Source organism: Myxine glutinosa, chromosome 2 (genome assembly GCF_964187855.1).
Source record: "Myxine glutinosa chromosome 2, kmMyxGlut1.1, whole genome shotgun sequence".
Taxonomy (NCBI): domain Eukaryota; kingdom Metazoa; phylum Chordata; class Myxini; order Myxiniformes; family Myxinidae; genus Myxine; species Myxine glutinosa.
In genome coordinates, this window is record NC_136262.1 from 12,767,412 (window position 1) to 12,794,805 (window position 27,394).

The 27,394-nt window shown below is 48.9% G+C and overlaps 1 protein-coding gene across 1 annotated transcript in view; it reads left to right on the forward strand.

The window, feature by feature from the left end:
• LOC137422414 (teneurin-3) overlaps positions 1 to 27,394 on the forward strand; it is a 419,444-nt gene that overhangs the window by 245,322 nt on the left and 146,728 nt on the right. The window contains exons 11-13 of the mRNA XM_078772563.1: positions 5,833 to 6,027; positions 19,294 to 19,491; positions 19,731 to 19,916. Of these exons, the coding sequence (XP_078628689.1) occupies positions 5,833 to 6,027; positions 19,294 to 19,491; positions 19,731 to 19,916 (579 nt within the window). The remainder of the gene's footprint in view (positions 1 to 5,832; positions 6,028 to 19,293; positions 19,492 to 19,730; positions 19,917 to 27,394) is intronic.

Below are 27,394 nucleotides of genomic sequence, written 5' to 3' on the forward strand. Positions count from 1 at the left end.
CTGTGCAATTGGATCTGCTGACTGTGCACCGGATGGTGGATGAATTGCTAGAGAATATGCAGATGCTACGGTATGACTTCCAAGCTTGTCATGATGCAGCTGCAATGTTTGTTCAATGGGCTAATGACCAGCTGGATGAAATGGATGTAAATCTTGTTATGGAAGAGTCCCTTCCTATAAAACGGCAAAGACGACACAAACGCATTGATGGCGAACTGTTCATAGATGAGGCTACATCAGCTACTGACCTAGTAAAGAAGTATCGCATTGAAGTGTACAACCGAATAGTGGACACTATTGTGAGCAGCATTGAGCAGCGGTTTGACAGATCAGCAACATCAACATTGTATGCTGATCTCTCACTTCTTCACCCAAGGAACTTTGATCAAGTGTCATCGGGACCTATGGAAGAGCTGCATAAACATTTGCTGAGATTTGATGATGGTGTCACTGCGGAACAACTACGAAAAGAACTGCGAAGCCTTGGAGAACAATGGTCAACACTGAAACAATCAGTAGCAGATGCTTATACAGTGCAGGAGGACAGTGAGTCTGAACAGGACAGGAAGACTCTGCCAAGTACATGGAAGTCATGTAAAGCCTGTCCTCTCTGCTGCTACAAGGTGCTCCTCAAGTTCAACCTCTTCACTGATGTCTACAAGAGCATTGGGCTTGCCTACAAGCTGCTGCTAACGCTGCCTGTGTCACAAGTGGCATGTGAACAGTCTTTCTCTGCTTTGAAGAGAATCAAAAGCCGTCTGCGAAGTACAATGACACAAGAACATCTTGATGCGTTCATGTTGATGTCTGTGGAAAAAGGGATCCTGGCCAAACTTGAAACTAAGGATATCATTGATGGTGTGACTGCCAGAAGCAGCGAACTGCGCAGGCACCTACTCAGATGCAAGAACATCTTGATGCGTTCATGTTGATGTCTGTGGAAAAAGGGATCCTGGCCAAACTTGAAAATAAAGATATCATTGATGGTGTGGCTGCCAGAAGCAGCGAACTGCGCAGGCACCTACTCTCTTACACATGACATGTGCTTGTGTTACTGAAAATAAATTTTATTTTTAGTGGATTTTATTTCGTTGTTTTTTTTTCAAGCATTTTGTCTATTTTCTCAGATAAGCAACATATTAATGAATAATGGGCCGACCTAGGTGAAGGATGCCCGGGCCGGTTTTAAGACCCAGTCCGCTACTGATTCCAGGTGTGCATCCTTCCATGCCAGGTGTACATCCTCGCTCACCTGTCACAACCAACTCACGCTCCGTGTCACTGTCACTACTTTCACCTCCACTCTCGGTCGCGCACTCACCCTTACCCTTGACAGCGCACTCTTTTCTCATGCCCCTGTCCGTTACACACCTTTCTCGTGCACACTCTCCCGTTACACCCTCTGTAACACTCACCACAGGTGTGCATTCTTCCTTACTTTTGACAGCGCACTCTTTCCCCATGCACCCGTCCGTTACACACCTTTCTAGCGCATCCTCTTGCGCACACTTTTTCGTTACTTCCTCCGTAACACTCACCACACCGCGCTTCCATGTGCTCCCTCGCACACGCGCTACTACCGACTCACTCTTGACGGCACACTCTCCCGTTACATCCTCTGTAACACTCCTCACTACGCGCTTCCATGTGCTCCCTCGCACACGCGCTACGACCGACTCACTCTTGACAGCACACTCACTCCTTGGCGCGCACTTTTTCCTCACACACCCCATGGTCGGACATTCTCACACACCTCGTTTTTCGCACACCAGACCTGTCACACACTTCACCAACGGCCTCTCACGAACACCCGGGTCCACAACAACCCCCAAGCCGACTGAAGCTCCCCTCACATCATGTACATTTCCGATTATATCGCCACTCACCTTGGCACCTCTTCGTCGCACCTCTTCTGCCACCTGCAAACTCTTTATTTGGTTAGTGAGCATCACATTATGAGTTGAGCACCGACCTTGTACATATTCCATCACCTCCTCCTGGATTTCTCTTTTAGTTTCTGTCCGTCTCTTCTTAATTTCACTCACCCCCTCTAACACCTCCTTTAACTTTTGCTTCACCTCTTTTATTCCCCGGTGCGTCTCCTCAAGTTCGTCCTCTAAGGCTACCGTGACCGTCTCTATGTGCATCCTCACCTGCCGGTCCTTTGTCTCCATTACCTCTGTCACCTCGTCCAACCTCATTGTCAGTCCCTCACGTACCATCTGACATTGCCTCTGTGTCGCTATTAAGTCATTTTTAATTTCTTTTTGTGTCGCCTTTAACCCCCCGATTATTGCCGTGTTCTTTTCCACCTGGTCCACTAGTTCCTTTTGTCCCACTGTCAGCTGTTATCCTCCCTTCGTCAGGCCCTCTATTCCCCCTTGTAACCTCGCCGTATTATTTCTCACCTCTTTCTCTATACGCTTTTCGCCTCGCTTTACCTCCTCGCGTACCCCCGAGACCTCCTCACTTACACCTCGTCGTATCTCCTCCTTCATCTCCTCCATCTGGTTCCCCATCTGTTCGATTTCCCGGGCGGATTGCTCCCCTATTTCCCGCAATTTGTCTTCCATCCTATTTTCTAACCCCATTAACCCATTTTTCACCCCCTCTAACTGATTCTCCTGGGCAGCCATTCTATTTTCCACCCCCGTTAACCCATTCTTTACCTCTTTTATCCCGTTGTCTAACCCCTCAAATTTAGCTTCTAGCCGTTCCCCCATTTCTCCCATTTTGCCCCCCATTTCGCCCATTTTGCCCCCCATTGCCCCCATTTGCTCACTCTGAGCCTTTATTTGCTCACTCTGAGCATCCATCCGGTTCCCCATTTGCTCACTCTGAGCATCCATCCGGTTCCCCATTTGCTCACTCTGAGCATCCATCCGGTTCCCCATTTTGGCTTCTAGCCTGTCCATAAGGGCTCCCATTTGTAACACAAACAGGTCCGAATCCCCCAGCAGCGCTGCTACGGTCACGGGCGCGGCTAGATTTGGTGCCGCTGTAACCGCGTGCGCAAAGGCGCCATTTTGCGCGCCTGAAACCTCATGCGCGAGAGCGCCATTTTGCGCGTCTGATACCCCCTCAACCACATCCTCCATATACATTTCCCCGAGGTCCTGGGTCGATTCCACCCCGTCTATCTCTAGCTCACCCACCGGCATCCGATCGCCTTGACCAGCCATGGCGCGATTTCAAAATTCGGGTTTTTGTAAAACAACACAAATTTCCAGCAGCTTGTAATTTTGAGCGCGTTAAGCACGCTTCGGGTCCGTATCTCACTCCCCGACACCAATTGTTGCGGACGCGGTTAAAGATGTTATTTTGACCGAGCGGTGGTGTATTACCGCGACCGAACAGTTATTCCCCGATTAGAACCCGATTCCACCCAAACGTTGGCCGGATCGCACCGCGGCTGCTCAATGAGGGAAAAGACTAAAACGACGAATGCAAAGAGGAAGACGAAGGCAAAGAAAGGTTTGGAAATACTACTAAATTTATTTACTATTTACACACATAAGCAAAAAGAAAGCAGTCACGTTTATTTACAACACATAAGACGCAGGTGACACAGTGCAAATACTAGCTTACCTACAGTCTTAATTAACCCAGGACAGAACAAACAAAAGACAGACTCACGCGGGGAATGACAGGAATGGCAGGAGGTGGATGGCTGGAGGTGAACGCTTGGTGGAGCCAACGCGGAGCTTGGTGGAGCTTTGGTGGAGGTGAACGCTTGGTGGAGGTGAACGCTTGGTGGAGCCAACGCGGAGCTTGGGGGAGCTTTGGTGGAGGTGAACGCTTGGTGGAGGTGAACGCTTGGTGGAGGTGAACGCTTGGTGGAGCCAACGCGGAGCTTGGTGGAGCCAACGCGGAGCTTTGTGGAGCCCTGGTGGAGGTGAACGCTTGGTGGAGCCAACACGGAGCTTGGTGGAGGTGAACGCTTGGTGGAGCCAACGCGGAGCTTGGTGGAGCCTTGGTGGAGGTGAATGCTTGGTGGAGCCAATGCGGAGCTTGGTGGAGCCTTGGTGGAGGTGAACGCTTGGTGGAGCCAACGCAGAGCTTGGTGGAGCCTTGGTGGAGGTGAACGCTTGGTGGAGCCAACACGGCTGGTGGGGGGTTGGTGTGACGGGTTCTCTCTCCTTCCCTCACAAGCTTCAGGACTCTTTCTCTCTCTTTCTTAGTCCCACCCAGTCCAACAACTTCCTCTCTTGCTTAGTCCAACTCAAGGCCTTTCTGTCTTCTGATCTCCTCCCTCCTCGACTCTCTCTGGGGGCCTCTGCCTCGGGTTATATAAGCCCCACCCTTGACCCTTTTGCGAACCTCCCCAAAACGTTCTCTCTCCGCCCTCTAAAGCCAACCCCTCGTTCTGGGTTGGTCGGCAAGGGCTGGTTCACTCCTCCCCTCTATGACGAGGTGGGGACCCGCCTTTCTTCCCCAACCCTGCCTCGTGGTCAATGGCGGATGAAGGGAAAACCGCCCAAAATGCAGTTGGCAATTGGAAGGGAGGTAATTGGCAATGGCACTCGAGGCCTGGCAAAGACGAAAGGGGAAATGGAAGTTTTGGGAGTGGGAATGAAGGGAATCTATCTCTTTCACTGGTGCAATGGAGTATTTCTATTAATGGGAGACACAGCCTTACCCTAAAACACAGAATAAGATATACCTATCGAACAGGGGTATTCTATGATTGGCTGACGTGTATGCTTGTGGACTAATTATGGGACGCCCTTTTGACCTTTACACAGCTCCGGAGGCAGGAGGCGCAGAATAACAATAATAATAATAATAAAGCACACAATCAAAAAAAAAATACAGTCCTCATATCCGCAACAGTATAAATACAGTTAGGAAATAAACACGACTTTTTTTTGGACAAAATACAAAATACAAACAACATACAAACAAATACAAACAAACTTAATACAAACCGACTGTATGTATATGTATGTATATATACACAAAGAATTAAGTTAAGCACCCCTACACAACGAATTAAGGTAAGCACCCCCTAATATATATTCTTTGTGTATATGTATACATTGGCATATATTCTAAGGTATGTGAGATCAAATAATGATTGGTATGACATTAGCAATTATCCATTGATGAAATTGAGTGATCAAAGTGAAAAAAAGTGATTGGTTGAGTCAGTGATCCGATCACGTGGGTCCTACACACGTTATTGACGCAAAGATCGCTAGAGGTCTTCTCAGAACAATGACTGTACGTTAGAAAACATAAACGTCATCCACACTGTCCGTGATGGACCTATAGCTCCATACTTAAATTGAGGTGAAAATATGCCTAAAATTCCCAAAAAATTTCACCTTAAATTATTCAGAATAAAATATTGAAAACGGCATGATTGTTATGTTTTTATGTGACCATAATATCACTTCTCCAGAAAATATAGCAATATCATGGGTATATTACACTGTTTTGACGACAACAAACTTGTAATGTGCGAGGTTGTAAAAAAACGGGGGGGGGGTGCTTAACTTAATTCTTTGTGTATATATATATATATATATATATATATATATATATATATATATATATATATATATATATAATTAATTGATTTAATCTAATTATTTATTTTATTTATTATTATTTTTATTTTTTTTCATTTCATTTATTTAATCTACTCAATTAATTTATTTAATCTAATTTATTTTAATTAATTAGTTTAATTAAATTTTTTATTTATTTAATCTTTTCAAATTTGTCTTAATGCGAACCGACTGTATATTTCAGAGTAAGAACTCTTTTGTAAGTAAAGAATGTAGTAAATTTTGATTATTGTGCTTCTATTTGTCATGTGTGGTGCAGCTCCCTGCTTCGAACTGTGCAGCGGCAATGGAGATTACATCCGAGGTCGCTGCGTGTGTCTCGATGGATGGAAAGGTGTCGAGTGTGAGTTTTCGGCCACAGAGTGCCTGGACCCCTTGTGCGGGGGGCACGGCTCCTGTCTCGCCGGCACGTGCGTCTGCCATGCCGGTTACACGGGCCAGGTGTGCGATCACGGTGAGTCAGGTAACAGCAGCGAACGGTCTACCTCTCGGTGTTATCTCCATTGAACGATGCTGTATATCATTTAGTGAAACGAGAGACTCCTGCTGCAGCTTGTAAATGATTTTCACAGACATAAAGCCATAAGGCCTTTGTCTGCACATCCGTCCATTCATTTGAAGTCGTGACAGCCCAAAGAAGATCGATGTGTGTGTCTGTCTCCTTTTACAAACATCGTTTGTGGGTCGTGGTAGACCTTGATGATCGAGAATGAAAGTCAGTGCACGAACAGTGGGATCGGAGAACACACAACGAATTGGCATATTTATTCGTTGATGACGTCATGTAAGACTTGCTGTGATGACTCAGTCATTATTTAATTCATACTCTTTACTGCGGAAGACTGTCTAACGTTTCAACTATCAACTACAACATTGCATTCCTAATATATAATAAACATGGAGCAATTTTGGATAACACTTCCTGAATGACATGATTGATGACATTACCTCGGGGGATTAATTGATTTTACTGAAGGAGCTGCGCTCCAACGCGAGTCGAAAGAATTGACGCGACCAAAGACGGAATTCGTCCGAGTTGCTTTATTGAAAAAAAACAGCTCAGGTATTCTAAAAAGCCCGTTTATCGGGCAGCAATATATATACACATTTATGCCCGGGCGTTTGCCCGGGAAAACCGAGACCGGGCATGCCCGGGTGTCAAGGGCGAGTCTTGGAAAGGCGAGTCTGGACATGCCCGGGCGTCCTGGATGCGGCCTGGCAAGTCGAGGCTGGGCGTGCCCGAGCGCTCTGGGCGAGCCCTGGAAAGGCGAGAGCGGGCATGCCCGGACGCTCTGGGCGAGCCCTGGAAAGGCGAGTCTGGACATGCCCGGGCGTCCTGGACGCGGCCTGGCAAGTCGAGGCTGGGCGTGCCCGGGCGCTCTGGGCGAGCCCTGGAAAGGCGAGAGCGGGCATGCCCGGGAAAGACGAGACCGGGCGTGCCCGGGAGGTTCGGGCGTGCCCGGGAACAGCGAGTCCGGGCATGCCCAGGAGAGGCGCGTCTGGGCCCGTCCGGACGAGCCCGGCATGGCGATCGCGCCCTGGCCACGTCCTGGCAGGTGCAAGGCGATTGTGTACATTCAGCGGGAACCACTACACACGCCCCTCCAGAATCGACCTGCACCGGCAGGGTCAATTTAAGGGGGGTCCGGATGACCCGGCCGAAGCGACCCCTGGAGGGTCGTGGGGCGGGGGGGGGGGGGGGTCCGATCCGGTGGTGGGTGGTCGAGCGGGGGGAACTGTAGACCCGCAGAGGAAGGGCCAACCGTGGTGGTCGGTCGACGTCCACGTGCGCCGGTTTGAGGCGGTCCACAGAGATCCGGTCCGACCGGCCGCCGACGTCGACGACGAAGTACTTGTCGCCCCGTCGCAGGACCCGGAAGGGCCCGTGGTACGGCGGCCGGAGTGACCCCGGTGCGCGTCATGACGCACAAAGACGTACTCCGCTGTGCGAAGCGCCGGGGGGACGTAGGACTGGGGGCCACCGTGGCGGGACGTTGGCACGGGGGCAAATCGGCGGGCGGCCTCCTGGAGGTCCGAGCGCTGGTGTGCGGCGGACCAGGGACTGGTAGCTTCGGGCACGAACTCGCCCGGGACGCGGAGCGGCTGGCCGTAGACGAGCTCGGCGGCGGATGCCCGGAGGTCCTCCTTGGGGGCCATGCGGAGGCCCAAGAGGACCCACGGCAGCCGGTCGGTCCAACCGTCGTCCTGAAGGCCGGCCATGAGTGCGGCCTTCATGGAGCGGTGAAACCGCTCGCACAACCCATTGGCTTGGGGGTGGTAGGCCGTGGTGCGGTGCAGCGTGACCCCTAACGAGCGGGCGACCGCGCCCCAAAGTAAGGACGTGAACTGTAGGCCGCGGTCGGACGAGATGTCTGCCGGTGCGCCGAAGCGCGCGACCCAGGTGGCGATGAACGCCTGCGCCACGTCGGCGGTGGTGGTGGAGGTGAGGGGCACGGCCTCCGGCCACCTGGTGGTCCCGTCCACCATGGTGAGCAGGTGGGTGAACCCCCGCGATGGGGGCATGGGACCCACCAGGTCCACGTGGACGTGGTCGAAACGCCGTGCAGGCACGGTGAAAGGTGCTAGCGGGGCCTGGGTGTGGCGGTGGACCTTGGCCCGCTGGCCCAGTCACGGACGTTCCGTCGAAGGCCGTGCCAGACGAAACGCGCCGACACCAGCTTCTGAGAAGCTTTCCGGCCCGGGTGAGAAAGGCCGTGGATGGAGGCGAAGATGCGGCGCTGCCAGGAAACGGGCACGATGGGGCGAGGCTGGCCCTGGGAGACGTCGCAGAGCAGGACGGTGCCCGCGAAGGGGATGTCGGCCAGGCGGAGGTCCGTGTCCGCCGCCCGGAGGGCCTGCACCGAGGTGTCGGTGGTCTGGTCGGCCGCCATGAGCGCGAAGTCCACGCCAAGGTGGACCGCGTTCGCGCTGGCCCGAGAAAGACAGTCGGCCACGGCGTTGTCTTTGCCGGCGACGTGCCAGATGTCCGTGGTGAATTCCGACACGGCGGAGAGGTGGCGCTGCTGGCGGGCCGACCACGGCTCCGTGACTTTGGCCATTGCGTAGACCAACGGCTTGTGGTCGACGAAAGCCGTGAACGGGCGGCCCTCCAGGAGGTGTCGGAAATGGCGAACGGCCAGGAATAGACCGAGCAGCTCGCGGTCGAACGTGCTGTATTTTAACTCGTTCGGCCGGAGCTGCCGGCTGAAAAAAGCGAGTGGCTGCCAAACCCCGTCCACCCATTGTTCATGGACGGCGCCCACCGCGTATTTGGAGGCGTCCGTAGTGAGGGCGATGGGCGCGTTGAGCACCGGGTGAGCCAGCAGCGTTGCGTCGGCGAGGGCCCGTTTTGCGCTCGCGAAGGCCGCGTCCATGGCCGCGGACCAAACGATGTCATGCTTGGCCGGCTTGCCTCGGAGGGCCTCGTAAAGGGGCCGCATGAGCTGAGCAGTGCGGGGCACGAATCGGTGATAGAAATTCACCATGCCAAGGAACTCTTGTAGGGCCTTGATGGAACGGGGACGCGGGAACGTGGTGATGGCCTCGACCTTGGTCGGCAGCGGCACGGCCCCGGTCTTGGTGATGCGGTGGCCCAAAAAGTCAACGGTCGTCGTGCCGAAGTGGCATTTGGCCGGGTTGACAATTAAGCCATGCTCGCTGAGGCGACTGAACAGTGTTCGGAGGTGGAGGAGGTGCTCGGCGCGGGACGTGCTGGCGGCGAGGATGTCGTCCAGATAGACGAAAAGAAATGGCAGGTCGCGTAACACGCCGTCCATTAAGCGCTGGAACGCCTGGGCCGCGTTCTTGAGGCCAAACGGCATCCTCAAAAATTCGAACAGGCCGAACGGCGTGATGACGGCCGTCTTCGGGACGTCGGCCGCCCGGACAGGTACCTGGTGGTATCCCCGTATCAGGTCAATTTTGGAAAATATGACCCGTCCCGCCAAACGGGCGGAAAAGTCCTGGATGTGCGGGATCGGGTACCTGTTGGGGGTGGTAGCGCCGTTGAGGCGGCGGTAGTCGCCACACGGGCGCCATCCGCCCCCCGGCTTTGGCACGATGTGCAGTGGTGAGGCCCACGCGCTATTGGAGCGCCGCACGATGCCGAGGTGATCCAACGCGTCGAACTCGGCCTTTGCCACGGCGAGCTTGGCCGGGTCGAGGCGGCGGGCCCTGGCGTAGACCGGCGGGCCCATAGTGGGTATGTGGTGCTCGATCCCATGCCGCACTGCGACGGCCGAAAACGTCGGCCGCGTGAGGGCCGGGAATTCCGCGAGCAGGCGAGCGAACTCATTCGCCGTCGGGAAGGCGCACGCCAGTTCGGTCGGCGCGGAGCTGCTCATCGTGCACGCCAGGGAGCTGAAGGTCTCGGCGTTGACAAGGCGACGACGTTTGACGTCGACCAGCAGCCCGTGCGCGCAGAGGAAGTCGGCGCCCAGCAAAGCCATGGGGACGCAGGCGGTCACAAAGGTCCACTGAAAGCGCTGGCTGCCGAAGCAGAGGGTGACGTCGCGTGGGCCGAAAGTGCGTATGGCCGAGCCATTAGCAGCGACAAAAAGAGGGGCCGCAAACGGCGTCCCGCCTGTCCTGCTCGGAGGCGGGTATGATGCTCAGTTGGGTGCCGGTGTCACAAAGGAAACGCCGCCCGGACGCTTTGTCCCGAATAAAAAGCAAGTTGCCCGAGTGGCCGGCGCTCATGGCTGGGAATGAACGCCGGCCCGGCCGTTTCCCGACTTGCCGAAAGTGCACGGGGGTCGGCACGTCCGAGCCTTGTGTCCGAACCTGGCGTGGTAATAACACCACGCCTGGTCAGGTGGAGGCCCCGGCCGTCGTGTCGGAAGCGGTCGGCGCGGCGTGGCGGCCGCCAGTCGCACCGGCAGTTCGGCCTCCAACCGCGCAGGGCGCGTGGGCGTCGCCTCGGACGGCGGCAGGCTCCAGGTAGCCGCGCCGATGTGTTGGCCCGCCGAGGAGATCTTATCGGCGTCCCTGGCGAGGGCGCGGGGATCGGTGATCGACGTGCCAGCCAGGGCGAGGTGTACCGGGTGAGGCAGCTGGCGAAGGAACAGCTCGCGGAACAGAAAATCCGGAGAGTGCTCACCGAGCAACGAGAGCATATAGTCCATGCGCTCGGACGGGCGCGTGTCGCCGAGCTCGGGCAGGTCGAGCAGGCGCCGTGCGCGTGCCGCCGGTGAGAGGGCGAAAGCGTCGAGGAGGAGCGTCTTCAGCGCGTCATACTTGTCGGCAGCCGGCGGGTGCTCGAGGAGGCTCAGGGCGCGGGCCGCGGTGGCGGAACCGAGCGCTGCCACGACGTGGTGGAAGCGGGTGTCGTCCGCGGTGATGCCTCGCAGGGCGAACTGGGAGTCCGCCTGGGCGAACCAAACAGCCGCGTGAGCCTCCCAGAAGGTAGGCAGTTTAAGAGTCACTGCCGTGTCCATGTCGGTAGGTCACCAGTGAAGGAGCTGCGCTCCAACGCGAGTCAAAAGAATTGACGCGACCAAAGACGGAATTCGTCCGAGTTGCTTTATTGAAACAAAACAGCTCAGGTATTCTAAAAAGCCCGTTTATCGGGCAGCAATATATATACACATTTATGCCCGGGCGTTTGCCCGGGAAAACTGAGACCGGGCATGCCCGGGTGTCAAGGGCGAGTCCTGGAAAGGCGAGTCTGGACATGCCCGGGCGTCCTGGACGCGGCCTGGCAAGTCGAGGCTGGGCGTGCCCGAGCGCTCTGGGCGAGTCCTGGAAAGGGAAAGGCGAGTCTGGACATGCCCGGGCGTCCTGGACCCGGCTTGGCAAGTCGAGGCTGGGCATGCCGGACGCTCTGGGCGAGCCCTGGAAAGGCGAGTCTGGACATGCCCGGGCGTCCTGGACGCGGCCTGGCAAGTCGAGGCTGGGCATGCCCGGACGCTCTGGGCGAGCCCTGGAAAGGCGAGTCTGGACATTCCCGGGCGTCCTGGACGCGGCCTGGCAAGTCGAGGCTGGGCGTGCCCGGGCGCTCTGGGCGAGCCCTGGAAAGGCGAGAGCGGGCATGCCCGGGAAAGACGAGACCGGGCGTGCCCGGGAGGTTCGGGCGTGCCCGGGAACAGCGAGTCCGGGCATGCCCAGGAGAGGGGCGTGTGGGCCCGTCCGGACGAGCCCGGCATGGCGATCGCGCCCTGGCCGCGTCCTGGCAGGTGCAAGGCAATTGTGTACATTCAGCGGGAACCGCTACATTACTTGTTAAATTCGTCCCTTTGAATTTCTGGGTGGAATTTCATTTTCATCAGATTTATCATTACTAGGGCATGCCCGTACGTGGGTGCCCGTTCCTTGCCAAAAAAAAAAATAAACGCTACCCGTACGCTCTACCCCGCCCGTACGCCCGTACGCCCGTAAACAAAAAAAACAACGCTCTTCGCTTCCGCCCTTCGCTCTGGGAGAAATAATGCGCATAAGAAATCGAGAAATTATTATTTTCTCCGGAAGAAATCGAATTACGAACCGTAATGGCGCACGCGCTCGGCTCGGCTCGCAACAACGCGTTCTGTGATTGGCTGCCGGAAGTGAAGTCTTCACTGTCCGGAAGGTCGCATATCGCAGTTACGATGAATCGCAAATTAGTTTTTATTAGTTTTAAAACATAGTTTAACGCCAACATAGTTTGCAAACGTGAAATAAATGAATACGCTCTCAAATGTGCCGTCCGAGGCAGAGTCTGTTCGCCACGTTCGGCACACGTGATAGCTCGCTGCTCTCTGATTGGTTGAATCGTTTTTTGGACATAGCTCGCTAACTACTTGTCCGATTAATTTCAAACCTTGAAAAGGCACATCCTCGGGTCCCCAGCAATATACCTGGCAAGTTTCAAGTATATCGGACCCGTGGTTGTCGAGAAACAGCGGTCACAGACAAACAAACACACACACAGACACACAGACACACACACACACACACACACACACACACACACACACACACACACACACACACACAGAGATTACTGGAATTATAGATAGATGGATACAAACTGGAAAACAATTTAATCTGGGTGCAGGTTTTGTTCAAATCTTTCCATTTATTGTACAATATGGAAATTTTGAAATGATGTATGAAGTGACTTGAGCCTCTGACACGACAGAGCCAATCACAGGGCTGTCCGCAGTCTCCAAGGCCTTGACCTGTCTCCGGGCCAGTATGAATGCTAAACGAGGCCTTTTGCACATGCGTCGTGTGCGTGTTTACCTTTACGAGGTTCTGCTTGACGGGCACTTTCAACCCACCGTTGCTCACGCAAAATCTGTAATTCAAATCGTCTTTTTAACATAATTTTCAACATTTAATGGAAATAATGGCAATTTCAAAATGGTTAACCATAATTGTTCATTTCCTGAATGAAAATTAGACTCATGGAAATATAGGATTACAGTACGAGGAATAGAGGAATATGCGTGGACGAGAGATGTTTAGTTCTTACCTTTTCCTGTTTGTACAAGTGTGCGGCAGGAGTGGTTATATAACACACGAACACACACACACACACACACACACACACACACACACACACACACACGTGTATATATAAATATGATCTCCTCTACGAATATATATATATATGGTTGGTTGTGTGTGTGGTTTTTTTTTGATTTTTTTGTTACCATTATTATTTCTTATTTTGTGTATATGAGTGAGTGGGTGAGGGTGTGTGTTTTTGCATGAATTAATTTTTGCATGAGTGTGTTTTTGTGTGTTGAGTGGTGTATGATGTAAGTGTAGGTGGTTGTTTGGTTGGTGTTCTGTATGTATGTATGTGTGTATGGGTGTGTTTGTGTGTGTATGAATGATCTGGTGTGTTTGTTGGTGAGTGGTGAAGGGTATAAAGGTGGGTGTTTGAGTGTTCCACCATGTTTGTTTGGTGCTGTGGATTCTGGATGTGGAGGTGTTGTTGTTGTTGTTGTTGTTGTTGTTGTTCTTCGCACTCGCTGGGGTTGGGGGTATTTACGCATCCAGGTGCAGTTGCTGCATGTGGATGTGTACGTGCCCCTGCTGGCCCACCTTAGCTGACCGTATCGAGGTTGAAGGGCCGAAACGGGATGATGCTGAGGACCTCGACTGAGGACCCGGTCAGTGCGGCACACTTGTGACCAGGTGTGTTTTGAACTTATGTTTGTGCTAGTGGTACCAGTGACTCCCAGAAAAGACTGGGTGGCGACCAGGAATAGGCTGGTGACGCTGGATACCTTCCATTGATACCTTCCATGCATCATTGCTGTCACACATGACTGAGTATGTGTTCATTGAAAATGACAAGTTCAAATCGCATTTTTACAAGTTTGGCTAATCGATGCAAGTCAGGATAATTGGTGCAAAATGAACATCAGATGTGAAGTTTTCTCAGGAATGATTGGCCGTTATGCACCCACACCTTCAACATGTCCACCTCCCCTTTCAATACAAAGCTCACAGTGGCGGAGCACGCCCTGAACTGCTCATCTCACCATAGCCGGGTCATTGCGCAAAGCACCCACTTCATGTCGAATACGGCCCTGCAATTCGTCAAGATCACGGGGAGGAGTTACAAACACCTTGTTCTTTAAATGTCCCCAAAGCAAATAATCACATGGTGTGAGGTCAGGTGATCTTGGCGGCCATTCCACTTCATGGTTGAGAGCGATGACTTTGTCTCCAAAGAGTTCCCTCAGTCGATCTTGGACAGCGATAAGACGATGTGCTGGGGTGCCGTCTTGGGCCCACCAGAGATATCTGAAGACACCACGAACCTGTCACTCAAAGTTCTCCCCCAGCTGCGGTAAAACTTCATCATTGATCATCTGCAGATACCTGTTACCATTGACATTCCTTTGAAAGAAAAATGGTCCGATCACATGACCACTTCCACAAAGTCCCAATCAAACAGCCCACTTTTGTCGATTCATGTTGGTGTCAAAATTAAATTCCGGGGGTTGTCCTGTCGGTGCATATTCAAAAACATTATGGGTATTGAGCTTGCCTTCCATGGCGAAAGCAGCTTCGTCGCCGATAACGAGATACCGCAGGAAATTGACATCTGCTTCGCAACGTGCTATCAACCATCTGGCAAGCACCAGCCTCCTGGCAAAGTCCCCTGGCGTAAGTTGATGCCGGATGTGAATCTGATATGGATGTTGGTGGAGGTCCAGTCTTGTGATTCGGTTGAATGTTGCCAAAGGCAATCCCATCCCATTTCTTCTTGCGCTGGTATCCCTAGGATGCTCCAAAACTTGCTGCCTTACTGCTGCAATGTTCATTTGCGATCGCCCAGTGTGCCTCCCACCAGAATTCCCCTTGTTGCGGTTGAGGCTAGTGCCATGCTACTGGGATTTTCTAACATTCGCCCAGATGGTTTTGGCTGCTGGAGGCTCCCGTTCTGGGAAACGTTCCCTGAACGCATCACGAGTTCGCTGCAAACTTCCAGTTTGGTGAAAGGTTGTAACCACTAAGGTTTGCTGTTCAGTCGTAAGTTGAACCATCTTTTCAATGACTCAGACTGTCTCTAAACCCATACACTGTAGGCCCATCTTATATACCCATCTTAAACAAAGGATGACACAACCGACGATTACCAGACCAGCTTAACAATTTTACATAATCAACTTGGCAGTCGACAAGTAATGCGTCTATTTCAAACCGTCTTGCACCGATTAGCCAAACTTGTAAAAATGCGATTTAAACTTGTCATTTTCAATGAACATGTACTCGGTCATGTGTGACAGCAATGATGCATGAAAGCCATCAATGGAAAGCTGAGGATCTCCTCATAATTGGTAAACCACATGTAAATTGTCAAACTAAATAACCTTTGCATATTTACCCCTTGAATTCGGATTACCTTTTTTTTGATACGCATTGTGTGTGTATATATATATATATTCGTGTAGCAGAGATCATCCCCTCCCAACAAACCTCCCCCTCCCCTCCCAACATGATTAATAATAAATATCGTCATTTTAAATTTACACTGCACATTCAAAAGCCCTAGGTATGTCCTCCTATTGGTGTTCAGAAGCACCTAGTCCAGATACACAGTCCATTCAATGGTAGCGATTCGTCAGGGGTTTGTGAAGCACATGCCCATCCGCTCAGGCCTTGCACTTGCCCACCTGGTCGGGACTTTAGAGTACAAGCAGCTGCCCGTTCAGTGAGCTGAGAAGGTTCTCCAAGTCCTTCATTGCACAGAGGCACAGCCATTTCTCTCAGATTCTTCCAAGTAGTTTCGACTTATTTTGGAAGCTTTGTGAACCACTTAAGGTAACAATCCCGGACACGCAATATATTTTATCCGGATAAGGCAGTTTTCTGGTATTTCTACGCATGCGCACTAAGCATCCCGGGTGGATTACTCGCATAGGATTCAAAAGTCACGTATTGACAAATGATAATAGTATACTTAAAAGGCTAAAGTGAAATGTCCTTGTGAGGAAGTGTGCAAAATTTCATTTTCTTCGTCTTTGCATTCTTGAGATCGATGCACATGGAACCAATTTGGAGCTGTACACACTTAGATTGAATAGACATGTTGAGAAAGCTGCAAGTAAATGTGGGAAATCAGGAGGGAGTGGGAGTGTGGGGCGTAGAAAAGTGTCGGTGACAATTTAACAGGTTATGTGCTTGCGTGGGGGACAGCATGAGATGGGGGTGCTTAACCATTTTGCGTCAAGGAGGCCGGGCTGGGGGGATACAAAGCACTGAGTGTTGTTGGGGGAAAGGACATAGAAGTAGAGAGAAGAAGTGGAAGTTGAGAAGAGAGAACCGTAGAGAACCGTAGAAAAGAAAAGTAGAGACCAAAGAAGTAGAGAGACCTTGGACTCTACTGGCCTTTACGAGGTGCCACAGCACTAGCTCAGAGCGGAGAGCAATACTCCTTACTGCAATGAACACGAGACTCCAATATGAGCTGGGTATAAAAAGGAAGGACTCGGCCTGGAAAGAATATCAAGACAACACTCAGTCCTGGAAACAAGGTTGGAGATGTTTAGTCCAGGATGAGTCTTGACATATTGAGAAGCCAAAGATTTTTGGGGGATTGCATCTTTTTCTCTCTTTGGTATCCAAGAGTTTAGGCTTATGGATGAGCTAAATTACAAAGATATCATGTTTACAGACTACCAGAGGGTAGTGGGTTAGAGAGGGTGGACATATGGGTATGGGGGAAGGATGCTCATACACAAAGATGAAAAGAGAAATAACACAAAAATGAGTAGCTATGGCCTGAGAGGAACAGCATGGGAAAGAATCAGCATGTGTAGAAGAGATCATGGATGTACATGGAAGACCACATGAGGCAGTGATGGACAACACATTAGAAAGACTGAAGTGAGGAGGACAAAACAACAAACGCACAGAGAGACTATTTTGCAATGTGGAAAATAAAGGTCCGAATGAACGCAGGTAGGCAACTTGCCTGGACTCTGGTAGAGTGAGCAGCTGAGGATTTTTTGAGGAATACTTGTGACCTGGGGTAGCTTTGGGAGGGCATAAGTAGGGGAGGGAAGGATGAGCAAGGCCGAGTAGACCTTCATAAAATCAAGAGCCCACCAACTTGCAGCTGAATAGTTTTGCCGGCCTCGGAAGGATGACCCGCTCAATCAACCCACGTGATGTTATTTAACGGCCGACAGGGGCTCAAGCTCAACACCCTAAGATTAATAAGCCAGCAACCTTAACCGAGAAGCCAAGAGGATGTGATAGAACTGAAACAAAGTTCCTGAGGATTAGGGCACTTGTATCATCGGGACTGGTTGCTGAGGATGTTTCGAGTTGGGTAAGGAACGTTGTCCAAGCAAGTGAATTGGAGGGTTTGCCAAACGGTCTTCGGGGAAAAACAAGGTAAAGGTGTGCGCTTTGCATCGAATGTCATGTTCCGTCTGACAACCGTCTTATTATCTCCAAAGTAGCAGACAGGAATTCAGCTGCAGCTTGCCGTTCTCTTGGGTGCGGAACTGTCCGGCACACGGCCGAGTCAGCCGCGAGCAGGTGCAGAGGATTTTCAAGATGCAGACAGGTCATATATGTAATTTCATAATTGGATGCGTCTCAGGAGACTGCCTTGAGGGACACGGGCCTCAAAGGATATCGTAAGAGAGAATGCCACCTGACAAATGAAGCTTGAAATCTTGGAGGAAATCGGTGAACCCATTACAGAGTGATTCCTGGATTCCATTTGCAGGTACTGGGTTCACAGGTCTGCTATTTTGCATACCCTAATGTAAACGCTAGAATCTTTATGAAAATTTGCCGAAGACTCATTGTTAGTTTTTCAATAAGCGGATCTAAAGAAATTGTTAAATTTATGCAGAGATTCTGAGATTCTTTATGGAGATCTTTTTGGACGGAAGTGCTCAGGAAATCACTCCTGGGAAAGCAATAAGGTCTCGCACAGAATTGCTTTATTCCTGCTGGATAAGCATTAATAACCCCAAACACGATCATTTACATCATATCTTTCCTTGGTAAGCTCTTATACGATTATGTAATCCTTTTGGAAGCTCCCATTTTAATATGCTGATGATGCAAAATTGTCGTTTAGCAATTATAATGCTTTCTCAAAATAAGGGGTACAAGATTCTTACAATAAATCCCAACATCTTCCCCTTTTATTCTCATTTTTGAGCTCACAAGGAACGAAGTTCAGGGGAGCTTATGCGATGGAGCGTTGTCCGTCCGTCAGTCTGTCCATCCATCAGTCCGTCCGTCAGTCCGTCTGTAAACACTTGAAACTTCTTCTTCGAAACCGCTGATGGGATTGTGAACAAATTTGGCACAAATTATATTTGTTTTGTGTTGTGACTAAAGTTTGTCCACGGCATTAAAATAATCGGGGTCTAAGGGGGTTTACCAGGGTCAAAGTGCTTTACCTGAGTTTGACCCCCCAAAATAGGTATTTGCTTTTTCCTCTGAAAACTACACACACTATTTTGATAAAACTTGACCACAACCTTCACCACCCATGATGTAACAAAGTTTGTTCACGGCATTTAAAAAAACTGCCCCTTTGGGGGTCTATGGGGGGGTTGCTCCCCAAAATAGGAATTTGCATTCTTCTCAGAAACTACACACACGATTTCAATAAAACTTGACCACAACCTTCACCACTCGTGATATATCAAAGTATGTTCACGGCATTTCTGCCTTATTGGAGGTCTACGGGGGGGGGGGGGGGGGCAAAATACAAAATAGGTATTTGCTTTCTTTTCAGAAACTACACTCGCAATTTCGATGAAACTTCACCACAACCCAAATCACCCATGATGTACCAATGTTTGTTCAAGGCAGCAGAAATATTGGGGTCTTATGAGATATATGGAGTTGGGGTGGGGGTATGGGGGGGGGTTTGCCCCCCAAAATAAGTATTTTTTTTTCTTTGTTTGTTTAAAGTCTTATGATTATGTTAGTATGATTCTACATGCTCCCCTGTCTTCTAGCAACCATTGAAATTGGTTTAAAATACCTTTAGTCGGTGCAGTATACTGCTTATTATACCAGGTGAGCACCAGGGGTATTGCCCCTATGTTTATCCTAAATACCCTCCTCTTCGTTTCTTTCATTCACACCCACTCCGAATGCCTCTTTGTTGGTGTTCTGCCCACGGCAGAGATTATTATGTTGCCTTCACGTTTTTCTAGGTCGTAATGAGTGGGCCGCATGAATTATACATGTGCACTGATTTGTGACAGCTTATCTACCATCTCGTCAAACCTGCCCTCAGTAACATGCCGAGACCCACATTGTTCTGGACATGGGACGTGTGTTGGTGACGTATGCGTTTGCCAAGCTGGTTGGACAGGCCCATTTTGTGAGGAGCCCAGCCCTGGCTGTGTGCAGTGCTCTGGACATGGCATCTACCTGCCCGATACTGGTTCGTGCACTTGTGAACCGAGCTATACTGGACGAGACTGTTCCCTTGGTAAGGGTGTTCATGATTGTCATATTAGTCTAGAGCTCTTTTAGCTCTTTCACGAGCCTCGATCTTGTATTTAAAAAAAAGATTTTTAAAAAAGAGAGGTTTTGGTTTGCGGATCAAAAACAAGATTCCGCAAAAAAAATTCTGTCATTTCGTCATAATCATGTGGACTGATGAGATTGCGAATGTCGGAATGTGTGACAATATTAACAAGTATAACTTAGTGGCGTATGATGTTACAGAGCTGTGTGCCGAGGGCTGTGGGTTTCACGGCACATGCGCTATGGGTGCGTGCCACTGTGACGATGGATGGAGTGGCACCTTATGTGAGCAGAGATCATGTGCTCCACCCTGTGAGGAACATGGCCGTTGCAATGATGGGCAATGCGAGTGTGATGAAGGCTGGAATGGAGATCACTGCAGTATTGGTGAGGCCACCACCACTAAAAATATCGGTAAAACGTTATGTGGCTATGCAGAGCTGGAACGTCGGATGCTTTATGCATCTACTTGCACAACATTCACCTAGCTAGTCTGTTTTAAAAGGTGCTATAATGTTGCTGAATTGTGCGGCATTGATTGCTTGGAAAAGATTTTCTTGTTGGACTTCTTGTTTTTAGTGTATTCGTGTTTTTTATTGACTGGAGAAACAAAGAAGATAACATAGGAAGTGAAAATGCTCCTTCCCAATCATTTAATTGTATAAGAGGTATTAACGCACAATTGTAGGAATCCATCGACCTACTTCAAAAATCAAAAGGACCAGGTAGAAGAGATAGGAGTGGAAGTGAGAGGTTAAAAATGAGATAAAGAAGTTTGAGAGAACCAACTTCCACATTCTCATCAATGTCATTCTTGCCTCCAAGTCATCAAGAAGGTTGTTCACAACATGTCAGATCTTCCCTCATCCAAAACCATCATCTTTTCCACCTCTTTCCAAGTTTCCAATTTTTACTTCCTCAGAGTTTGCATTAAAATTGCATATTTTTGCATATTGTTTTAAATTAAATTTTGATAGATGGAAATGTACTAGAAAAGAGGACCGTGGGCCAAATTTCAACTCTCTAGGTCGTATGAATATGAATGAATGAATGAATGAATGATTGTTTTAAGGCCATTTTCCTCGCTAGAGCAGGGGTTAGCCTTGCGGGCCCCGTGACAACCATGATTCCCTGTTTGAGGCAATGTTTTTATGGCCGGATGCCCTTCCTGGCGCCAACCCTTAGTCACCTCTTACGATGCGCAGGATACGGTGTACCTATTCTAAACCGGGGTACACACCGGGATCATTCATCCCAGCAAGCTGGTACTCAATTTGCCGACCTCGGAAGGATGACAGGCTGAGTCAACCCCCCTGGTGTTAATTCAGCAATCGACCGGGATTCGAACCCAGGATCCTAGGATCCCAAGCCGGCACCCTAACCGATAATCCAACACCAGGCTTAAATGGAACATAGAAAACGAACGGCTCAAATATTAGAAACGGGACAAACAAACTAAGTTCAGGTGACGTTAAATAAAAGTGCGTAAAAACGAAATAATAACATTGTTGAGCATCAAGCTCGGAAAAAACATTGCACATGAACATTTCGAATAAATACATTGACAAATTGCCACTCAACCTGGGGTTTTGCCAATCATCTGCTGCACCTTCACAAAAACCAACAAGAAAGGGAAGGCAGAGATTGCAGACACTCGCCAGGACGTGTTTGTGTGGTGTATTTTGTGTGGTGTTTATTCGCTGCTGTGTTTGTGTGGTTTATTGACGACTTCAATCCAATATGGCTGCCGAACCAAATGTCCGATGACGTCATCAATTTTATTCTCCCATACAATTATTTTGTAGATCATGCCAAATAAATTTCAAACTGATTGGATCAAGCGTTCCACTTGTCTAAATATGACATCATAATGAAGGCAACAATGACATCCTCATGCATCGATGTTGTCCCCTATGGGGAATACTTGGCAATGAGCCATGTTTCATTTTTTTCCATGGAGCGGTTGCGGAGATAAAGGTGCAAAGTTTTTCGGTTTTTCCAAGATGGTGCCTGTACCATGTGACCTATGACGTCATAATTATCATTTTTAAAATCCTACAGGAGGAGGCACTCCTATGTGGAAAAATTCATTGCCAATTGGACCAGCGGTTGCAGAGAAAAACATACTCACGTTCTGTGCGGACAAACAAGACAGTCAGACAAACAGACAAATGGACCAAAATGCAAAACCCCCTCCTCTGACGAGGGTAACAAGCCTCCGCTTTTCTCTTCCCCTCACTCCCCCTACCTTCCACACTCTTTTTCAAACAAACAACGACACTCCAGTAGCGCATGTCCTTTTCATACGCACAACGCATTGAACTGAAAGTGAGTAAAAGGTTTTGCATATTCCGCACACAAGAAACTTCCTTGACACATTTACACTCATCGTGTGTATCAAATGTCACAGCTTTTGGCGTTACAGCCGCAGCATCTCAGCTCTCCTCTATGACAGCGATTAAGTCTTTCCTGCCAGTAAGTCTTCATTATGTTAGTGCAACTCTGCTCCGGGGCAATCACACGTAATTAGTGCTTTTTATTTTTTTGACAAATCATTTTTATTAGCTTACCCCTTAGTTGCCCATTTAACCTGTAACATGTCTGTTACCTTGCCCAAATGCTGCAAGTTGTTTTTCTCTGCAGCCACAGCATAACACGCTTTCTTATTCCAGTCGCACACATTCTCCGCATGAACGTTCTCCTGAATCTCTAGTACCGTTGCACTAACTCCATATAGTCTCTGTTGCACTAACCCTCCTCATTTTATTTTTATTTTGGAACAGCTCCTCCTCGACGCCATTACAAGGCACACTTCCTTACTGATTCACAAAAATATATATTGAGGTTCTTCTGGTATTCCCACTCTGTACTCCCACAGAAGTTGCATTCTACTGGTATGGCGTTCCTGCACTCTCCAGCCATATGGCCAGTGTTACTACATCATATAACACAACAGAGTAAATGTCATACACCTAGTGCACACCAATTATCGAACCATTTAGCCACCTGTACCTAACGATAGAGATTATATACTGGTTTGAATACTGGTCACTAATTATATTGGTTTGACCCAGACTCGGTGCTGCGATGGTGAGAGTGTCTGTTTTGGGTCTGGGAGGTCAGTGGTAACCGTCTCATTATAAGACAATAACACCCACCCACTGGATTGGCTAACCCAGCTGCACAGGAATGAGTAAGTGTATGACTGTTTTGTACAACATTGTGCTGAAACAAAATACGTCGAACCTTTTCTTACATTCTGTCCAACAATGGTTGAAAACATGCATCATGGTACTGCACATGGTCGAGCAATACTCCAGGCAAGCAGCTTTCTCTCTTTCACTGATTTGGCTCATATTGTCGTGTCGGTCGAAAATTGTGTCAGAATTTCAGTACAAATTGAAGGAATTCTTCAGATTCATATCTTTGTCCTTCCATCTATTTATCTGTATCTATTTTTAAAATCTCTTCTCCCAATCATTTTGATCATCTATAATCTACATAAACATAAAATTTCAATAATCAGCAAAGTCTTGGAATCCATCATCGTTTCTGATATTAAATCTTTCCTCTTCTCCAATGGCTTGATCTCTGATCATCAATTTGGTTTCAGACCAGGTCATTCTACTCTGGACATGTTGCTTCTACCGTCTCAACAATGGATGGAGGTCCTCAATGCCAAACAGGAAATCAGAGCTGTCTCACTTGACATATCACGTGCCTTCGATACGGTCTGGCACCCAGCTCTGCTCACCAAACTCTCCTCTTATGGTATCCATTGAAACCTCCACAAATGGCTTGCCGACGTCCTCTCTGGTCGCAGTCAACGTGTGGCCCTGAATGGAATTCTCTCATCTCCTCTTCCTGTCCAGGCTGGAGTTCCTCAATGTAGTGTTCTGGGCCCTGTGCTTTTTCTGGTCTTCATCAATGATCTCTCCGACTCTCTGGAAAATCCTCTCTATCTCTTTGCTGATGACTCCACTATCTGCCGCTCCATTCCTCATCCCTCAGATCGGCAGTCTGCAGCCTCCTCACTCTGCAGACCTGGACAAAATCACAGACTGGTCAAACAAGTGAAACATGTCTTTCAATCCTGACAAATCTCATACTCTCACTTTGTCTCAATGTAACGACCGTCTGAAAAACCCTTCCATCTACTTTCTCAACAATCCTCTCCAAGAAGTTCTGTCACTCAAGCTTTTGGGTCTCACTATCTGCCATGATCTTTCCTGGGAAAACCACATTTCCAGCTTGCCTCCAAAGCCGACTGGGCATCCTCCGTCGTGCGAAGTCCTTTCTGGGCACTTCTGAGTTCCTCACCACATACAAGGCTTTCATCCACAACTCAATGGAATACTGCTCTCTCCTCTGGGCTGGTGCTCCTGCCTCACACCTAGCTCATCTTCACGTGGTTGAAACCAAAGCATTCAGAATCATTGGAATCTCCTGTGATGAAGCTACCTCCGAGGGCCTTTCACTCACTCACCGCAGGCAGGTAGGTGGTCTTTCTGTCTTCTACCGACTCCTTTCCGGCCTTGCTTCCCCTGCTCTGTCTGTAATTGGTCACACAAGATCTGCCAGCAACCCTCTTCTCGTGAAATTGCCAAAATCAAGACTCTCTGCTCACCTTCACTCCTTCATTCCTCTTTTCTCCCGCCTCTGGAATAAACTCCCACACTTTCTTCAATCCCACTCCTCCCTCCAGGTCTTTAAAACAGCTGTTCACCACCATCTCTCATCTTCCCCCATCCAAAACCATGATCTTTTCTACTCCTGTTAAAACACCCCAAATCCACCTTTTTCAATCTCTAACTTTTTTCGTGAAATTCCTAATGGTGTTCATTTGCTTTACACCGTGTACCCCTCCACCCGCCCACCCCCTCCACCTCCTCCTCCCCCCCCCCCCCCCAGACCTCTCCCTTCCACATACACCGACGTCCCTGTTCTCTACTGTTGTGTTTGTATGCTTTCCCCTCTCTCCCCCTCTTGTCTCCTGCCCCCTTTATGGGTCCGTGCATGTTTTCGTGTGTAATGTGTTCGCTCTTACACGAGCCTTGACTGTATTCCAAAAAAATCTATCTCTATAATCTTTTTAACCTTTGTCTTTATAATCTCTATAATCTCCATCTCTTCCTCTCTTCATCTCCACCATCTGACATCTGAACACACCCATCATCTCTATTCTCTGCTGGCCCAGTATCCTCAAGGCTATCCTGATAGACTGCGGCCTGGACTCGAAGTTAGTCAGCATGTGTGTTCACTTGAGTGGAAACAAAATTGATCTCCTGTCTGACCTCCAAAGCCTTGAGTTGCAGTGACTTCTTAACCAATCTGGAAACTTGTCATCCGAGAATGATGCAGTTGTTGCACATTGTGCAGGAGTGCAGTCATGATCTGAAGAGCTCATCCAAACACACACACACACACACACACACACACACACACACACACACACACACACACGAATGTTGCACACATCCAGACAACTCTTCGTTAGAATGAGCATTACCAGGAGGCAAGGGGCCCACTTGGATTCAAGGCAGGTGTGTCTCATTGGCTGATAACAGCTCAGGATGTGCCCAACTTCGTGATAGGGTAATGTGCATAATCATCAGGGTTTCATTTATCAGACCCCTCCACTAAACCACCATTAGAAGACTCCCTCCTCTCCACCATATTATCACACTTGATCTTGCACCAACTCTTTCACCACATGTTCATCCATGCTGTGCCGCCATTTCCTAAAGGTGAAGAACGCGGAACAATATATAGGGGAGAAATAGTAAGATAGCAGGGTTGCGTGAGATTCATTCATTCATTCATTCATTCATTCATTCAGTACTTGTAAATTTTGCTTCCCTGACACCAAATATTTGGGAACCACCTGATGATTCCCTGTGGAAATCTCACTTGGTTTACTGAGTTTGTTTCAGTTTCTCTGAACGGACATCATTGTTACCTCCACCACCTAAACTGGGCGGAGGTTTGTCTGTGAGCAGGATATCTTAAAAGATTGTGGACAAATTCAGACAAAACTTGGTGGATAGGTTGAGTGTGTGGCACGGACAAATTGATTCGATTTTGGTGAAGATCCGGATGCAGGTAGATCCGGGCCTATAGGTGGGATAAAAAAGGTAAACTGTTCAGCCTGACGGAGGTTTGTGCTATACCGAGTGTCATTCTAGTTCAATTCGTTTTTCCTTTTTTACTTTCAATATTCTACAGGTTAAAGAAAAAAAATTGCTTCACTACCTTCCTATGTCAATGGTTTCGCATTCATTGACCAATTTAAATTAAATTTAAAATAAATATTAAAGCAACCGTTTTTTTGTATGCAAAGTCGAGGCTCATGGAAGAGATGAAACACAGTACAGACCACAACATAACAGAACAAGGAGGACACAGTGAAAAGTTGGGAAACAGAGGGTCCATTGCAGGAAAAATGAAATCAAGGGGAGGTAGAGGACACAGGAAGTGAACAAGCGGGATACATGATCAAACACATGAAGAAGACGAAGAGGAAGACACGAGCTGTGGATGAAAAATAGGAAACTAGAAGAAACTAGAGTTAATTAATTAATAAACTAATTAAGTAATTAAGTAATTAACTCATTAATAATTAAATTAATAATTAATTAATTATTTTAATTAATTAATTAATAAACTAGAGCAAACTAGAGAGTTAATGGAAACAAATTAGAGAGTTAATGGAACACCCTGTTCAAGTACGGACGTGGACGGACAAACAGAAGTGAACCAATTATTGTTTAACCCCACTTTTCGCTTTGCTTGCACAGGGTAAAAACTAAAAAGTGGGAACAGGGAAAAACACAATAACTTGGAAAGGAAGGCAGGTGGTGGTGAGGAAGTTGAGGCATTCATGGTACACTGAATCTTGTGGTGAGGCAGTTGCCCTGAAACAACTTGCCTTTACCTCATGGAAGGCAAATCCAACTGAAGGCAATCTCAGTTCCTTCCACCAAGCTCGGAACAAGTGTGTGTCTCCCCTCAGGAATGCCAGGAAGCACTATCTCTCCACACTCAAGAATGAAATCTCAAAACCTGTCTCCTTTCTCCAAATCCTGGTGGCGTCTGGTCAAATCCGTTTCTGGTGTTTGTTCGCCCTCCATCCCCTCCCTTACCTCAAATGGCTACACAGCTGACTCCGCACGTGAAAAAGCTGAATGCCTCAACTCTGTGTTTGCCTCAAAATCTTGTGTCCCAAACCCATCTCTCTCTGTTCCCACCTCACCCAGTCGAACCCAACTGCTCCTGGACTCTGTCCTCCTCTCCTGACAAGGTGGAGAAGTTTCTGTCAAACCACGACTCTGATTCTGCAACTGGACCAGACGGCATCAGCCCACGGGTCCTAAAATCCTGCTCTGCCGCTCTATCTCACCCTCTCTCTGTGCTTTTCACCCTATCTTTTGCACCCTCTCTTTTGCTCAAGGTCATCTGCCAGAATCTTGGAAATCAGCAAACATTACTGCTTTACACAAAAAAGGTGCAAAAACAGATCCTTGCAACTACAGACCAATCAGCCTGCTCCCAATTATCAGGAAAGTCATGGAATCCATCATTGCTTCGGATATCAAATCCTTCCTCTTCTCCAATGGCTTGATCTCCGATCATCAATTTGGATTCAGACCAGGTCATTCTACTCTGGACATGTTGCTTCTGCTGTCTCAACAATGGATGGAGGTCCACAATGCCAAACAGGAAATCAGAGCTGTCTCCCTTGACATATCACGTGCCTTCGATATGGTCTGGCACCCAGCTCGGTTCACCAAACTCTCCTCCTATGGTATCCATGGAAATCTCCACGCTTGGCTTGCGGACTTCCTCTCTAGTCGTAGTCACCGTGT